Source organism: Genypterus blacodes, unplaced genomic scaffold, assembly GCF_046128005.1.
Source record: "Genypterus blacodes isolate CSIRO-AG114 ecotype Tasmania unplaced genomic scaffold, CSIRO-AGI_Gbla_v1 ptg000065l_1, whole genome shotgun sequence".
Classification (NCBI taxonomy): domain Eukaryota; kingdom Metazoa; phylum Chordata; class Actinopteri; order Ophidiiformes; family Ophidiidae; genus Genypterus; species Genypterus blacodes.
The window spans coordinates 484,744-502,586 of NW_027466877.1; the positions used below are offsets into that span (position 1 = coordinate 484,744).

A 17,843-nucleotide genomic window follows, 5' to 3' on the forward strand; every position below is an offset into this window, starting at 1 on the left:
ATGGTTTTGTCTTTCATGCAGTATAATCAGGCTCATCTGTAAAGACTGCAGGTGTGTGAGAGTTATTCATGCTTACCTTACAGAGAAACCCAGTTAAGGTAAAGCACACACACACGCACACACACACACACACACAGAGGTGAGCATTAAATCAACACAATGGTAAACATTGATCAGACAGGGTAAAGTTCAGGCGTGGTCTCCACACTCGGGTCTCCACTCGTGTGTATCCAAGCGAGTGTGAGCTTCAGAGGTAAAGGCAGGAATAGCACAGCACACACACACACACACACAGGGAGGGACTTCTGGGGAAATAGAAACTCAGCCCTGTGCATGATAACAAACATGTCTTTTCCTTTACCCTCACCTCCCCTCACACTTTAGCCCCAACCTGTACGTGTAGCTGCTGTAACCCAAAGACTGAGCCTGAGCAGCATCGTGGAGGTTCAGCAGGGAACCACAGCTAGTTTCATGGAGGGACGATGGAGCTGTGGATGCTTCTGCTTCTGCAGTCACACATAGGTAATGTTTGATGGAGAACAGTCAGGGCGTTGGTGAAGGAGGTGAAGACGTGTTGTCAGTGTCTTATTGGTGTTGTGGAGCCGTCTTAGCTGAGTCTGATGGGGCTGCAGCCTTTGCTTCTGTCCCCTCGATCTGAGCCTCATGAACTGGTGAGTGAGTGAGTGAGTGAGTGTGTGAGTGAGTGTGTGTGTGTGTGTTGTCAGGCAGAGGCAATTCTAGGCACCACAGGGGCAGCAGGGAATAAAAAGAAGAATAAATTAAACAGCAGAAAAATATCAATAGAACATTTGAGGGAAAAGAGAATATTTCAAAAAACAAAATTTAAAATACAAGTGGTGCTCCAAAATCAAAGTTACTCCTCACAGAAGTGCTAGAGAGGCGAGACAGGCGACTTCCTGGGGCCCCTGGGGGCGGGGGCGGGTCGCCTTGATGACATCGTTAGCACACACTGCTAACAGCAGTCGGGTAGTGAAGGTTCAGTGTTTGTGTTTCTCTGGCTGCTTGTACTTCAGCTTATTGGAGTAACATTGAGACTCTTTTCTGAATATAAACTCTTACCTTTGATTGGTTCTTCTCTGTTCCATAACATATTTACCCTGCAGCCGTGTGTGTTTCCCTTCCTGCCCCTGTCAATGTGTCCGTCACTTCCATCAACATGGAGCACACCCTCAGCTTCCTGCCGGGCCCCGGGACCCCCGCAGACTCACGCTTCACCGTTCAAGTGGTCCGCCTCAGGTATTCAATACATCCAAACACAAAGGGTCAAAGAAAGGGTTAGGGTGACCATTTCCATTACACCAAAAAGGAGGACATTATGCGGCATATCAATAAATGACCATGGTGTACATAGGACTCTGGTATACTCTCATTTACAATACAATTTTGTGTGGTTTGAAGATGTTTGTGTAGCTGAATAGGAACAAATATGAATGAAAAGTCAAGAAGTGTTTATTCACAGTATTTCAATTTATTCAATACATTGTGGTGTTCAAACACTGAACACTGAGATGAATCTGTTGTGCCACAAAGCATAACATGTGTGGACTCAAATGTAAAAAGCATTTGAAAAGCATAAATAACCTTTTATGTTAACAACAAAGGAGAGTGTAAAGAAAACAACATTTACATTCAACTGCTCAAAAAGTATAGCATTTCTAAAGTGCTTCAGTCATTTGGGGACTTGTCTTCAGTGTCTGTGTGTGTGTGTGTGTGTGTGTGTGTCAGTATTTGGGTCTCTTCACATGTAGCAGCTCTGTCATCATGGCTTCCAAGCCCCCAATGCCCCTCGGCCTGTTTCTATCCTGCAGGGACTGGTACAAATAACAACATAGCAAGAATACTGTTATCAACCTTCAAAAATCTGTATTGTTTTCAACCCAATAAATATGAATATTTCATGTAGCCCCTCAGTGGAATCAAAAGACTAGTGTACTCACCTAAATAGTTGATTGTCTATCTGCAATACTTCTGTTCTTTCCTGGCTGCATCCAAGAGTTTTTTTTGTTTCCAATGAACTTCTTGTACACCTCTGACCAAAGGTCCAAAGGTCTTCCTGAGGAGGAACCCACGACCCAAGAACACTCTACAAGCTAGTTAGACACAAATATGTCCACCACTGACCTTTGACCCTGAACCATCTGTATGTTGTCATAGATCTCTATCCTGTAGTAACTCTAACCTTTGACCCTGAAGAAGAGCAAAGATGTCCCAATGCATGGAAGTCCATCTGTGATCCTTGATTCCAAACATCAAAATCGTTCCTGACGTCTGTCTGTGAATGTTCCTGTTTGTCTCTGCGTCTTCTCTTTCCTGTAGTCGGAGGAATAATTGGAAGCCGGTGCCCGGTTGTTTGGAGCTGACAGCTGGACAGACGTGTAACCTAACCAGCGCATTCAAGGATGCGTTGGACCGGTACCGAGCCCGCGTCCAGGCCTTCACGTCCACACAGGCCTCCAACTGGACAGTGTCCAGGCAGTTCCAGCCTCTGATGGACAGTGAGAGACACGTTACAATCTCTGTCTTATACTTTAGACTTTAGACTCTGTGATGCTGAGTTTGGAGCCACTCTCTGACTGTGCAGACTCTAAATGTCCCCCGGCCGTCTGGATGTGGGACTGGCAGGTTTCCTGTTGGTTTGGGCTCTTGGCTCAGTGAGAGTCGGCTCCTTCCTTCCTCTCTGTGTGACTCTGAGAGCTCATCAGGAGGATTCACGCTGACCTGAAGTTTCGTTTTTGTTCATCTGTGATTGTGTTCAGCAGCTATAGTTTGTAACAGAATGGAAAATCCATCAGTGATGTTCTTTCACACTTAGATGTAAACGTCAATCCAGTATGTTTCATTCCCAGGACACTGACGTTCTCCTTCCATCTTTCCCTGCAGCTGTGTTGGGCCCTCCTGACGTCCTGGTGTCCGGCTGTGGGAACTGCTTGCTGCTGCGCTTCCGTGTTCCTTCAACAAGCAGTATCCATCAGCAGCAGCTCCAGGACATCTACAGAGGACTCGTTCTCCTTGTGCGCAGGACCAGAGATGGAGCTCAGGTACGAGTCAAGCCCGGGTGATCCAGTCTATCCCCATACATCCTTTGGGGGTCTGCACTCCCGAGAAGCTGGAGTCTGTCGTTAGAGTATACAACAGACTCTGCTGGTGAAAGCAGCTGGCAGACCTTACGTCTCACACACCCTCCTCGCCCCCCCGTACGTGCAGAGTTAGTAAGGGTTTGGCCTCTAGTTCTGTTCTGGGAGGCAGTGGCTCAGTGGGTAGTGCTTCCGCTTGGGAACCGGAGGGTTGCCGGTTGGAGCCCCTGCCGAAGTGCCCCTGAGCAAGGCACCGAACCCTCAATTGCTCCCCCCTCTGCGAAGGGTGGCAATGTAATGTAAGTCGCTTTGGATAAAAGCGTCTGCCAAATGATCGTAATGTAATGTAATGTTCTAACATTCACCATCGGCACCATCACAGGCTATTTCTCTTCAAGGCTCCCTCACAGGAGCCTTGAAGAGAAATAGCCTGTTTTCACTCAGTGTTTACAGTAGGGGTGCAGCAAGGGAGAGCATAAGTAAATCACAACATTACAAATGCTTCAAAATAGACTCTGAATGTATCTCTGTAGCTTTCAGCGGGTCTGTCATGAGATATGAGACCAAGAAAACCAGACGGCAGAGCCACAAGGCGGCTCGTCGTCTCTCTGAAAGACAATTAGAAGGAAAACAAACATGCTTCCTCAGGCGGCTGACGTTTTGCAGCCCGTGTGGTTTACTGGCGACTTCCTCTCACCGCTCGCGTCTGCCCAGATTTCGAGGAAACGACTCGACATGATTGAGCGGCGTCACGAGGAACCTCAGAAGAGACGACGGAGCCAGAGAACAGAGACAACACTGTGAGGACAGGAGCAGGTGTGAAGGGGGCAGAAGGTCAAACTGAACAATAACATCAACCTATGACATCAGTCTGAAGTGCTCCACACACTGCTCATGAACATTCTTCAGGAGATCCTCTGTGTTCTCATATTGAAGGTCTTCTTCTTGGTGATTTCCAGGTTGCATCCTGTTATCAAAGCTTTTGTATTTGCAGCTGTAAACGTCGTCTTTCTCAGGAAAACATTCCGACACAGGAAATGATGCTCGTCATGCTATTTGGTTGCAAAAGCAAGAATTTCTTTGAATTAAGTGAGAAACCAGCGAAGAGGGGAAAGCCACAACAGCTGCAGAAACCAATAGAAGAGCGCCACCTACAGCAACTGCTCTGCTGCTGCTTCAGTATGAAACAGAGGCTATTTCCATTCCAAAGACCAAACGTGACCAGCACACAGGATGCCCTGTGAGTGACAGGTGGCTGAAGCAGGTGTGTTTAGCCAATCAGAACCTGGGAGGAGCACCTTGGGATTTAGCCAAACTAGTGCAGGTGGAGTAGAGGCCTGGTTGGATTCAAACTACATTTCTAAGAGACAAACCTGGATCGGGTCAGCTTCAAGTTTTTATGTCAGGGTTCTGTCAAAAGGCGTCCATGTCCTCTGCTTTAAAGGGTCAAGGGGCCGGGCTGATGTAGACGTCATGAAGTTTGTCTGTTGTGCTGCAGTTCACGCTGAAGCTCCCGTACACAGAGGAGAGGGTGGTGACCTACCTGCAGCCCGGCGTGGAGTACTGCGTGACGGTCAGAGTGACGGACTTCCTCAACTCCAACTCCGTCCCCAGCAAACCTCACTGCGCCTTCACCAGCCCACCGCAAGCCAACACCTCAGGTAGAATCATCAGCAGCTTTAGGTCAAGGAGACTCACTGCTGACCAATCAGGGATTCAAATACCCTCAGCAGACGGAGACAGAGTGATCCATGTTTTCAGACCCGTCCGTACTTCACATGCCACTGACTTGTGGATGGATGTGTGTGTGTTCCAGTGCCCGTCATCCTCGGCCTGCTGTGTGCCTTCTGCCTGCTTGGGTTTCTCCTCATTGGCTCGGTTGTTTACGGCAGTCAGCTGACCTTCAGGTTGCAGCGCCTATGCCTACCCAGAACTGGTAATGGAACCAGTTTGGTGTCATTACAGTGTAACACAGCTCCATGTTGATGATGGAAGTTCCCTGACAATTTTGTGAAACATCCAGAGTTTCATTTTGAGCCTCTTTAGCATGTTTCTGTTCTCTTTCTGTCTCTCCTCAGCCTGAGCACAGAGCGGTCACATGAAGAAGACTCCACCCTCTCTGGCTCTCCACCGGCCGCCTCACACACGCGGAGAAGGCCAGCGCGGACCGCGGGCCGGCAGAGGTCACCCAGGCTCGGGGGAGTTTGGCTGCGGGGGAGGAAGAGGAGGCTGAAGGTGTCAACTGAAGCTTCTGTTTGTAGTTTGTGTCATAATGTTTCTGTGCCGATGTTTCCATGACGATTTCCTTTAGTCTGATGATTTAAGTGAGAATGATGCAACTCAAACTCATTTCCTCATGCAGTTTTGGATTCCTGAAATTTTCTGTGAATGCAAATTTGAGGAAACATTTCTGCAATTTTGACTCTAAATAAATAAATAAAGAGTAAACACAGATGTGTGGTTGATTTGCCTGCTGTGTCTCTGTCTCTGTCTCTCACCATGTGTCCATGTCTCTACACACACACACTCAGACTTCATCACCAAAGAACAAACATTTAAACTTTAAACAATAATATTTCCATACGTTTACTGTGTATTATATTCCAGCATATGAGCGACAACACAAACAAACGCGCGCGTGTGTGTGTGGCTGATGCAGTGGAAGAACCCTAGACAGCGCGATAACGATACACTGTAAAAAAAAAAAAAACTGTGTGTGTGTGCGCGCGCGTGTGTCATTCCAGGAATCCAACAGTTAGAAGGAATACAGAGGAAAAACGTTTCTACTAAAAAACAATCACGTGGTTTCAGGGAAATGTGTGGAAACGAGCTGATTTACTCCGTAAACACATGAATCGCCTCATCTTTCCCTTCTTCCTTCTTTATTTAAATCTTTATTAGATATTATACAGAGGTGAAACTCCCCGCAGAGAGAGCGCCGTGTGTGTCGCTAACTCTTTGCAGTGTGTGTTCCTGGTGCTTTCTGTTAAGTCACAGTTTCGCCTCTGCGGACTTCCCCGCGTCCCGCCGCCGCGCTGCCAGGAAGCTCAGAGCCGATAAAGGGGCGAGAACGCGCCGGGACCCGCTGAGAGTGAGACGGTGAGCGGGGAGCTGCTGGACAACATGTCGGCCTCGACCTCCATACTCATCCTGCTCAGCTCGGCCCTGTGTGTGGGCAAAGGTAACGACCATTGACCTGTGTGTGACAGCGTGTGTGTGTGTGTGTGTGCGCGCGCGCGTGTGCGTCACTAAAGAGGAAGCGGAGAAATACATTTTCACAAAACGATCGTAAACATCACATAGCTGCCGGTTTCACGAATCAATCTATAGTTCAGTCGCGATTAAAGTAAAAGCATGAACGTTTCTTTTCTTTGTCACGTTAAAAGTTTCCATTGTGTTTGTAGAAAGTGGAAACAAGGTGTCACTGGCAGGAGCGCCAACTTCCTCATGCTTTTATTTTGACAATATATCAAATTCTCGACAAAAACCAGCAGATGAAGTTTCTTATTCTGAAGTTTCTTATTTAAACGTGTTTCTGTGGATGAACTTTGATTCTCAGACACGCTGATAAAGAAAAGAGGCTCTGGCATAAACCAATAAAACTTTTATTGTTCTAGGAAACCTTCAAACGATTCAGAACCTGATCGTTTTTGTCTTCAGTTCATCGATATGTCATTTAATTCCTGAACCGATTCCTCATTTAGACCCTAAAATGTGCAACAACATGGACGAAAACATAAAGTCTAAGTTTATGAGGCAGAATAAGCAAATAAATCCTCACATTATGAAACGCTAAGCTTGTTTTTAACTTTAATAACGGCTTCAAAGATGATATATAGAGTCAAGATGCAAACCCCCGAATCGGTTCAACGAGCTGCTGTCAACAAATCTGTGAGTTTGATTCTTGTAGCTACTTTTGTTCCTAATGAACTTACGAGTGAACAAGTGTTGTGTGAGTGTGTGATGAGTGTGTTGGTGGTTGACGGTCTCTGTTGTGTGTCTCTGCAGGGGCGTCTAGAGCCCTCAGTGCGCCCACAAGGGTCCGCCTCACCTCCTACAACATGGACCTGGTGCTGAGGTGGGACGCCCCCGAAGACTCCAGCGGGCTGAGCTACGAGACCCAGTATAAGTGAGTAGAGACAACGAGGGGACACACACGCACAGGGACACACACATACAGAGACACACACATACAGAGATACACACACACATTGTCCTCTGCCCTGAGGCGCAGGTTTCTAAGTTTGTAAGATAGAAGAGAAACAGTGATGTGACTTAGAGTTCACCATTGTTTACTAACTGACAGGGCCCATGTTTCTATTGTGCTCACCCGTAACCCAGTGGAACACACACACACACACACACACACTCCCCCCCCCCACAGCCAGTGTGAGGAGGAAGCTTTTCCTTTTCTGGGAAAGAGGAACGACACAGCCAGTGACGACTGAGACTCTGTGTTAAGGGAAACAACAAGCATGTCATATTTACATTCCATTGTTGTTTCTCCTTGCACACGCACACACACACACACACACACATGCTGCTATAACCTGCAACAGGTTTTTAGCAGAGTTAGAGCTGTTTGGAGAAAAAATTGTTCAAAACAATTTCTAGCTTCCTCGAATCTCCTTCTTCTTCTTCTTCTCTCTTTGTTTAGACGCTCTTTTATGTCTGTGTCAGTAAAGCTCATGTAAACAAAGGGAACATGAGGCAAATGTTGTTAAATGTTGTGTAGGATGTGAGAATGATGTTTCCTCATTTTTATGTAACGTACATGAAAGGTGATGTCACTACTTGCTGAGGATCTCTCATCACTGATTGGTCCAAAGCTCACCGACATCATTCAGAACAACAGAACAACAGAAGGCAGCTGCTAAATTTAAGAATTGTTACTTTCTGCATTCACTGGCAAATGTTTACCTCTCACACACACACACGCACACACTCTTGTTTCCTGACCACACTTGTTTCCTCTGGCTGTTGTACACACACGCTGCTTCCTTCTGTCCTCAGCACCACACAAAGTAAGTACCGAGGGGGCTGCGTGAAAAGCTCCGCCCTCACATGCGACCTGACCAGCCTGCACGGCTCCATCACCGTGTATGGGATGTACACGGGCCGAGTGAGAGCGCTGAGGGGATCAGAGAGCTCCGACTGGGTGGAAAGCCAGCAGATCACCATGGATAGAAACAGTGAGTGGAAGTATTGACCTACATGAGAACCTCTTCATGGTGGACTTGCGGAGACCAAACTGTCTCCTCCTCCTCCTCCTCCTCCTCCTTCACAGCCGTCATTGGTCCGCCCTTCGTGTCTCTCATCTCTAACGGGGCCTCGATCGAAGCCAGCATCAAGGATCCGGTGTTCAGGATCTCAGACCTGAGGGCCGTGTACAACTATGCCACCTACAACATCACGTACTGGAAGAAGGGCCAGCAGGAGAAGGTGGGATTCCATTGGGTCATCAACTCACACAAGGGTCCTTCCTGTGTAGATCCATAGTGTCAGAGTCAGTGGAGTCGTTCATGTTATGTGTAGGAGTCCAACACAAAGTTTCCAGATTTTACTGTCGTAGTCTCGCGCTTTCATGAAGGAGAAAATCAATCATTGAGTTTGGTGAAAACAAACACGCCTCACCTTCATGCTTCCTCTGCTCTCTGCTCAACCTTGTGTCCTACAGGCCAGAAGCATCGAAAACTTGCAGCAGAACCGCGTGGTCCTACACATGCTGGAGCCCTGGACCCACTACTGCGTCCAGGTCCAGATCCACACGAAGCAGAACCCCAGTCCCAGCGAGCCCAGCAGCTCCGTCTGTGAGAGCACCGCTGACGGTAAAGACGATACATACATCTCTCATTTACAAGCTGTGGAGGCAGAGAGGAGATTACAAATAGTCTTGTAAGTGTAAGAGGGTCAGACTAGAGTAGCCCGAGCCAGTACCCAGAATCTGGCAGGCCGGTTGGGCTGATGCCTCGTCCAACCTTGTCACCCCAGAGTTTAGACCCTGATTTGAATAAGTCCTGCTCTTGTTTTGCATAGAAGAAGAATCCCCCTGGGTGGCAGCAGTGGTGACGTTCGTCGTCATGGCGATGGTGGTGGCGATGGTGGTGGTCGCGGTGGTGTATCGGAAAAGGCTGTCCAACTTCCTGTGTCCGCAAGATTCCCTGCAACAGTACCTGAAGGAGGTAGACTGATACATCCAAACATATCGATTGATTATTGATCTCGCAGGACAAAACTGTGAGGTTTCAGTTCAGGTTTGGTCTCTGTTGATAAGAGTCTGTATTTCTCCTCCTCTGGCCCCCAGTACCTGATGGAGCCCCCCACCTCCTCCATTTTCCTGGACATGCGCACCTCCCCCCCGCAGGAGGAGGTCTTCCACCCGGTCAGCATCGTCACAGACAGCAGGGCCGAGGAGGAACAGCATCCTCCAGAGGCGGGAGAAGCTAACTGCGCCGGGCGAGCCGAGCACACGGAAAAGGGAACGAGATGAAAGTGGGGACCGTGAACTCAAGGCCAGGAGGAGACAAAGGCAGGGGTGGAGAGACAGGTGTTGTGTGTCTGTGGGCTGCAGATCATCAGCACGGAGGAGCAGTGAAGAAGCTTTGACTCCTCACAGCGGCCCTCTGTCACACACACACACAGGTGCAGCTAAACCTGGATCACAGTGTTCCACAGGTATGATGGTTTACAGACACGCCCCGCCCCAGGGCCCACACCTAAGATGCTTCGTGTTGACTGATATTCAGCTGGTGCATTGTGGGACGTGCTCAGTCTTTGCCCTGCAGGCTCAGGGAGGAAGAGCCAGCGTCCATTTCCATTCCCTGCTCCTCCTAGAGAGCCTGTCCGAGTGTTGAACCCTGAACTGATGACACTGAGCCCCTAACTGCTCCAGAGGTCGGCCCCCTGCGTGGTTACGCCTCTGCATCAGTGTGTGAATGTGAGGTCATCGTAAAGCGCTTTGGATAAAAGATACATTATTAACTATAAGAGTACAGATATTATTTTGTTTAGGGTTAAACCTTTGCTGACAAGTTTGCGTGTTATGATTCACTTTTTCATATTGGAAATATCAGATTGAGAGCGGAAAAGTAAATAAAGCTGAATTTAATGTTTTGTGTTTTGTTATTAAAGTAGTTTTAGGATTAAAATATCTGTTTACTTACCGGACAAACTTTGAATTTGGCTCCACATAACTCTTTATTCTTTAGTCTCATATTATAATTCAACAATCCCTACAGATATTCTACACGGAAGTCAGCAGCTGCACGACCACAGACCCATCAAGTTACAGAGTAAAACCACAAAAACATGATCCTGCCTATAAAATAAAAGTCAGCCTGTTATCTTTATTTGCTCCGAGAGTGTGTGCGGGTTATTTTGAAGGGGAAGGTGAGGCTCTAGGCGTAACCATGATAAGCCGAAATGACCTTAGAAGACTGACCATGAAGGAATTTGAAGAACGAAAACATTGATGACTTAAACACACTGTGCTCCTAACAGTGTCTGCTTTATCCTCTTTTTCCTCTTTTTCAGTTGTTCCAGTATATAATTCACTCAGTTATTCCATGAACATTCTTAACCCTTTGTTTGTCTCATCCTTGGTATCTTCATTCATATTAACGCCGGTCTAATACAACATGTTGCAGGGGAAATACCAGAAGAACTAACCGGCAATGAGAAAGATCTACATAACATATGAATGACAGTGACTGGACCCTCCAACCATAATAAATGGCTGGTTATCTTTAAGAATGTATGTGTGCACTGAGAGAAACATCTAATAAAAAAAGATTCATTCTTCAGTCCATTCTGTTGTTGTCGCGTCCGTTCGGATCTTATTTTGAAAACACAACCGGAAACTCTTCTGTAAACTCCGCAGCTTGTTGTGATGCGTCGATTTGACCCGAGTGGAGCCGAGCCGAGTCTGAAGAGGGACGGCGGCTGTGCGGTAGTCTGGCCCGTGAACGTAACGCCGCCAGTGCACATCTGAACGCCGACCATGTCTTCTGTGTCCGGCCTGCTTCTTCTTCTCCTCCTCTCGTGCCTCCACACCGGCGCAGGTAAAGTCAACATCTTATGCCAACACGCTAACAACACCGCTGCTAATGTAGCCGCTAATCGCTAATGTCTCGCGGAATTTCTAACATTCCGGACTGTAACCTGTGAATGAAGGCCTGAGAGGAGCCATTAGTGTTTGTGGTAACATGTTGTTGCTCCTTATTTCGACACTTTGTCTCCCAACATTCCGCCGCTTTCGTGAAGCTCCATGCAGCTGTGCGGTAATGGCCGCGTCCCCTTCAGCTCAGACACACAGCTCAGACATCACGATTTCCTGCTGGGCCATTTCACTTCACCCTTCTTCTGTTGTAATGACACATTTAACTTCGTTTTGACGCTCTGTCTCCATCAAACGCAACGGCGACGACGTCAATTAGCCACTAAACCCGAAGGTGCGTTCACGGTCTTTGGCCTTACGATGTATAGAACCAACGAAAGAATGAGACAGAACGCAGAAAATGAGCTGAATATGTGCAGTGAGACATGTTAAAGGTGAGACATACAGTTGGTCCTTTTGGTCCTCAGGTGTTCTGGATTCGGTATGATGTCACAACTGAACCTTATTTTCTCTGGATTAGGAGGACCAGGATGTTTGGACTCTGGCTTTTTTTATATATATGTATTTGTAGTAAACAAACAGGTTGTCACACTCCTGTTGTCACACTCCTGTTGTCACACTCCTGTTGTCACACACTGGTTGTCATTACATTACATTACATTACCACCCTTCACAGAGGGGGGAGCAATTGAGGGTTCAGTGCCTTGCTCAGGGGCACCTCGGCAGGGGCTCAAACCGGCGACCCTCCGGTTCCCAAGCGGAAGCTCTACCCACTGAGCTACTGCCTCCCTAGTTGTCACACACTTGTCGTCACACACTTGTCGTCACACACTTGTTGTCACACACTGGTTACATTAAAAGAAATCAACCATTAACCATTTCTGAAACAAACACCGTGACACTGTTCTTGTGTGTTGGCCCCATTTTGGTTATTAGCCCGAAATGAAAGAGTTCTGATTATCTTGTAATGAGCAAGTACGCATCATCCAGGGGGTCGGGCTTCATGGGGGGGGTTACAGGAGGTCACAGTGTGTGTGTGGGAGGGGGGGGGGGGGGGGTTTACAGGAGGTCACAGTGTGTGTGTGGGAGGGGGGGGGGGGGTGTTTACAGGAGGTCACAGTGTGTGTGTGGGAGGGGGGGAGGTTTACAGGAGGTCACAGTCAGCCCCGCTTCCTTTAGTCTGATCTGCAAAACAACTTGGTGGCATTTCAGAGTGATCTCAGCACGAAGTTACCGTGACAACACAACGTTCAGCCAGAGTGCAGGGGGGGGCCGCTGCAGTGGAACGTTTCAAAGCTGTTCCAGTGGACAGATGAGCCTGAATGTGTCTTTGTGCTTCAGCAGCTGATCAGTCTGGTTTGGTTTCAGTCTGAGTGGATCCGTGTAAATGATTCTCATGATGTCCTCTTATCTCTTCTCATGAGCTGGAGTGCTGTAGTTAAAGTGAAACGTTCCCTGAGGCATCGGGAAGCACAGACTCGGACTGATTGTTGTTAAATTGTTTCAGTATTCCGTCTTCTCTCCCAGGCTGGGCCCTTTTTTTTTGTTTTTTTCTGGGCCTCGTTTTCAGAAACATTAAAGAGTCTAAAACTAGAACTCAGCAGGACGGCCCCCGCCCCGCCCCCGTGTTCCCCTCATAGTCGAGGCCCGGACGGCGTGGGTGTGATCTACCAAACTGCTCAAGGGCGGCGAGGCAACAGGAACTTCCCAACCTCCAACATGCAGGGAGTCAAGAAGGAGAGGAATGCAGGAGCAGTTATTTGGTTGCGCAACACTGAAACTCATTTGGAACAATGGTTCGGTCCTCTGTCTGAATGGATCCGGGCCTGCAGGTCTCTGCTCTGTCCCGACCTGACCCGACCCCGAGCTCACACCAGAGTCGACGTCTCCCTTCATGTGTGAACGACGCGGAGAGACGGAAAGCAAAACTGAAATTCCACAAGCTGAGTCACAGGGAACTACACTGTCACCCAACACACACACACACACACACACACACACACACAGAGTCAAGCAGCTCTAAACACACTGACTCCCCCTCAGCTGGTCCCTGTGTCATGCTGGACGTCTGCATGTCTTCGATATGAGATATGAGAGACATGATGAGAGAGAGAGAGAGAGAGAGAGAGAGAGAGAGAGAGAGAGAGAGAGAGAGAGAGAGAGAGAGAGAGAGAGAGAGAGAGAGAGAGAGAGAGAGAGAGAGAGAGAGAGAGAGAGAGAGAGAGAGAGAGAGAGAGAGAGAGAGAGAGAGAGAGAGAGAGAGAGAGAGAGAGAGAGAGAGAGAGAGAGAGAGAGAGAGAGAGAGAGAGAGAGAGAGAATTTGCATATAAGGGAAAAGAGCCGCTATGGGTGTGGAGCAGCTGATGAGCCTGTTGTTTGTTTGTGTGTGTGGAGCTGTTACGTAAGATCAATCACAAAACTGAATCAAACCCGAGGCCATCAGTGTGTGGAGTTTACACTGGGAGCTTCACCGTGCAAATGAGTGTGAACAGAAACCTGGCTGGCGCCTTTGGACCTGTAGTGATGTTTGTTTATCTTCCTGTTTTGCTCTCAGTGGAAGTGCCGCCGCCGCAGAATGTGGAGGTGATCACACTGAACACACACTACACACTGAGCTGGGAGTGGAGCCCAGCACAGAACCAGAACCACTCTGTCACCTTCACCGTACAGTACCTGTCGTAAGTCCCCCCCTCACACACACACACACACACACACGCGCGCCCCCTCAGAGGCTAGTTTCCATGTGGTGATTACGCAAGAATCCAGCAGATTTAGAGCCCCTTCCTCTTTTGCGTCCTCTTCCTCTTCATCACATGGATGTGTGATGAAGAGCACCGTGACACAGTTTGACCCAAACCCTCTCTGTCCACCCCAGGATGTACAAATGGGACAAGCTGAACAGCGGCGCCAAGAACGTGGACTGGTCAGATGCGTGTCCACAGACGAGCCACACCCACTGTGACCTGACACGCCTCCGGCTGCACTACCTGGGCATCTACATGCTCCGGGTCCAGGCCCGGCTGGGGCCTGGATCCAAGTGGGTCCTCAAGGAGTTCTGCCCCGACAAAGACGGTATGTTTGTGTGTGTGTGTGTGTGTGTGTGTGTGTGTGTGTGTGTGTGTGTGTGTTGACAGGAGGGAAAGTGAACCTGTGGTGACTTGTAACTCTGACTCCATACTCGTGACTCTGACTCCTTACTCGTGACTCTGACTCCTTACTCGTGACTCTGACTCCTTACCCGTGACTCTGACTCCTTACTCGTGACTCTGACTCCTTACTCGTGACTCTGACTCCTTACCCGTGACTCTGACTCCTTACTCGTGACTCTGACTCCTTACTCGTGACTCTGACTCCTTACTCGTAACTCTGACTCCTTACGCGTGACTCTGACTCCTTACTCGTGACTCTGACTCCTTACTCGTGACTCTGACTCCTTACTCGTAACTCTGACTCCTTACTCGTAACTCTGACTCCTTACTCGTAACTCTGACTCCTTACTCGTGACTCTGACTCCTTACTGGGGAGGCAGTAGCTCAGTGGGTAGAGCTTCCGCTTGGGAACCGGAGGGTCGCCGGTTTGAGTCCCTGCCGAGGTGCCGAAGCCAAGGCAAGGCCGAACCAGGCCAGACCAAACCCTCAATTGGGTGCTAATGTAATGTAAGTCGCTTTGGATAAAAGCGTCTGCCAAATGATCGTAATGTAATGTAATGTACTCGTAACTCTGACTCCTTACTCGTGACTCTGACTTGTGTAGTGCTGTTTGAACGTGACTTGTCTCCATGTTGTCATACATCAGTGGGACTCGGATTCTGTTCCTGGATGTCATATCTCTCTCTCTCTCTCTAACTCTCTCTCTCTCTCTCTCTCTCTCTGCTAGCTGTCATCGGCCCTCCCTCCAGAGTGGACCTGGTTCCGGTCGGGAGCCACCTGGACATCAACATCGCCGACCCCATGACCAGCAGCAACACGTCCATGAGAGATGAGGGGCTGAGGCCCGACATCTACTACAGCATCTACTTCTGGGAGCGTGACACAGACCAGCAGGTGTGTGAGTGTGTGTGCGTGTGTGTGTCTGACCTCAAACACAGTGAAACTCCTGCAAACAGGAAGTGGAGCAACGCGCTTGCTGCACCTTGGCGATGTCACCTGCTTCCTGTTCATAGCGACGCCTCGCCGTCACATGATGTTTTGGTCTGGGGCTTTGATTTCCTGACACCTGTCTTTGTTGAGGAGAAAAAACAAACCGGTTTGACGAGGGCGAGCCTGTTAGCAGCTCCGAAAATAGCACAGATCCTTATATACACACACACACACACACACACACACACACACACTGTGACGCAGCGATGCAGGCGTTACCTTCACTCTCACTCATCATCATCACCTCTCTCTCTCTCCCCCTCCCCTGTTGCGTAGCTCCGCCCCTCACATAAAAACATTTCTAATCACGTCTTCCACGCGTCCCTTTAGGGTGTCGCCAGCCAGATGTTGACCACCCACGCCAACCTGGTGACGCTGTCGGACCTGAAGGCGTGGACGATGTACTGCGTGCGCGTCCAGTCGCGTTACGACTTCTACAACAAGAGCAGCGTCTGGACTCCGCCCCTCTGTGCGCAGACCGAAGGTAACACACACACACACACACACACACACACACACACACACACACACACACACACACACACACACACACACACACACACACACACACACACACACACACACACACACACACACACTCGCCCTCACCTCGCGGCCCCAGTCTGTGTGTTTACGTCTGTGTGTGTGTGTGTTTCCTCTCGGCAGGTGTGACGCCGTGGTGGCAGATCCTCCTGTACTTCCTGCTGGCTCTGGTGATCTGTTTCCTGTTGGTGCTGGCCTTACTGTACGGCGTCTTCAGGTGCTACAAGACGCTGAAGGCCACTCTGTTCCCGTCCGTCCAGCTGCCCGCGCACCTACAGGAGGTACGGGCGCTCACACACTCACACACACAGACACACACAGACACACACAGACACACACACACACTCACACACACTCGGCACACTACACACTTCACATAGACGGTCAGCGATGAAGCAATTCTTCCACCGCAGCCAAACTTCACGACCTCATGGTGGTGAAACTCGTGGTTGTGAACCCTGATGAGCCCTGACTTAATGTTTCTCCTAACTCCGCCCCCTGTCTCCTCCCCCCTAGTATCTGTACGACCTGTCTCCCAGCTCGGACATCCCTCGCCTCCTCAGCCCAGACTCAGAGAGCGTGGTGATTTGTGACGAGATCTGTCCGCAGGCGGTGCTCCTGGAGGTCCACTGCCCCGCCCCCTCTGAGGAGCTGGACCCCGACAGCAGGTGGGTGACTCGCACTGTGAGACCACACACACACACACACACACACACACACACACACACACACACACACTCTTGTCTGACGTTTTGGCTGTGGCGTCTCCAGCGGCAGACACAGTCGTCAGGACAGCGGCGGCAGCAGGGACTCGGGCGTCTACTCCACAGAGGGAAGCTCCGGGCCGCGGCTGCTCCACAGCGGCCAGACGCTCGGCGGGGAGGAAGACTCCGGGCAGGAGGTGAAGATGCACGACCTCCATCTAAAGGTCAAGGGTCAGCGCCCGATCATTGACGAGGGCGTGGTGGACATGTGTGTGTGAAGGTCAGGACGTATGAAGAGATTAAGACCTCTCTACTCAGAGACTCAGAGATCTGAAGTGAGGAAGAAGAAACTCACCCTCAGTGTTTATGACTGAAGACAGAGCAGTGAAGCCTGAGGGGTCATGGGGTCGAGGTGACAGGTGTGTGTGGCAGTGCTGGTCACTGCCAGCGGGGGGTGTGTGTGTGTGTGTGTGTGTGTGTGTGTGCGTGCGCGCGCGCGCGTGTGTCAATCATACTTAATTTATGATTCTTACAGAATCTTGATGAAATGAAGCCATTTTCTTTTTGGTTGTTCTTTTGTTTTGACCTGTCACATGTCTGATTAGTTTTGATCTGAATGAAGCTGTAATCATGTCCTGTTCTGTGTGTGTGTGTGTGTGTGTGTGTGTGTGTGTGTGTGTGTGTGTGTGTGTGTGTGTGTGTGTGTGTGTGTGTGTGTGTGTGTGTGTGTGTGTGTGTGTGTGTGTGTGTGTGTGTGTGTGTGTGTGTGTGTGTGTGTGTGTGTGTGTGTGTGGGGCATTAACCGTCTGTTCCTGCGCCTGTAGGCAGGAAGCAGACGGAGGGATCTGATCCTTGTCTGCTGGTTGAGTGTATAAAGGAAACCCTCAGTGTAAACACGTGTGTCTTTATATGTGAGTTTCCTGTCTCTAGGGTCGTTCAGCTGATTGAATGGAATGTGACGGCTCGGCCTGCTTCATCATTGTGGCGTCAAGTTTCCCATCAGCTTCTGCCTCCTCCTCCTCCTCCTCCTCCTCTTCTTCTTGTATATGTGCGTTTGTACCGTGTGCCGGTTGTTTGCCGGCCGCCTTAATGGACGAGCGATTAGATTAAAGACGCAGCACTCAGCCGCTCTCACACTCCGAGCCTGTGCTTTGTTCAGGTCACATCTGTCCATTTGTCTCAGACCTTTACCGACTGATCCGAGAGAACCTGCAGCTCTGACGCGCAGAAGCCTGGCAGCAGGAAT

General features: G+C 49.4%; 3 protein-coding genes across 5 annotated transcripts; all 3 read left to right on the top strand.

Moving 5' to 3' along the window:
• Positions 1-43: 43 nt before the first annotated feature.
• LOC143004330 (interferon alpha/beta receptor 2-like) lies at positions 44-5,509 on the top strand. The gene is made up of 8 exons (XM_076155176.1): positions 44-98; positions 385-522; positions 1,125-1,257; positions 2,338-2,516; positions 2,902-3,059; positions 4,594-4,756; positions 4,912-5,031; positions 5,174-5,509. The coding sequence occupies exons 2-8, from the start codon at positions 483-485 to the stop codon at positions 5,176-5,178; spliced, it is 798 nt and encodes a 265-aa protein (XP_076011291.1). The 5' UTR covers positions 44-98; positions 385-482; the 3' UTR covers positions 5,179-5,509.
• A 524-nt stretch (positions 5,510-6,033) lies between these two features.
• On the top strand, positions 6,034-10,902 carry LOC143004333 (interleukin-10 receptor subunit beta-like). Its single transcript, XM_076155181.1, has 7 exons — positions 6,034-6,276; positions 7,104-7,224; positions 8,109-8,287; positions 8,383-8,537; positions 8,773-8,923; positions 9,132-9,277; positions 9,400-10,902. Exons 1-7 carry the CDS (start codon positions 6,219-6,221, stop codon positions 9,583-9,585), a joined length of 996 nt encoding a protein of 331 aa, XP_076011296.1. The 5' UTR covers positions 6,034-6,218; the 3' UTR covers positions 9,586-10,902.
• Positions 10,759-17,736, top strand: LOC143004332 (interferon alpha/beta receptor 1b-like). 3 transcript variants are annotated; one of them, XM_076155180.1, is made up of 9 exons: positions 10,759-10,848; positions 10,975-11,155; positions 13,766-13,889; positions 14,087-14,283; positions 15,088-15,266; positions 15,681-15,834; positions 16,017-16,174; positions 16,410-16,561; positions 16,665-17,726. In XM_076155180.1, the coding sequence occupies exons 2-9, from the start codon at positions 11,095-11,097 to the stop codon at positions 16,873-16,875; spliced, it is 1,236 nt and encodes a 411-aa protein (XP_076011295.1). In that variant the 5' UTR covers positions 10,759-10,848; positions 10,975-11,094; the 3' UTR covers positions 16,876-17,726. The 3 variants fall into 3 exon arrangements, with proteins under 3 accessions (XP_076011295.1, XP_076011293.1, XP_076011294.1); XM_076155178.1 differs by lacking the exons at positions 10,759-10,848; positions 10,975-11,155 and having other exon boundaries at positions 13,669-13,889; positions 16,665-17,736; XM_076155179.1 differs by lacking the exons at positions 10,759-10,848; positions 10,975-11,155 and having other exon boundaries at positions 13,669-13,889; positions 15,088-15,254; positions 16,665-17,736.
• The last annotated feature ends 107 nt before the right edge of the window (positions 17,737-17,843 follow it).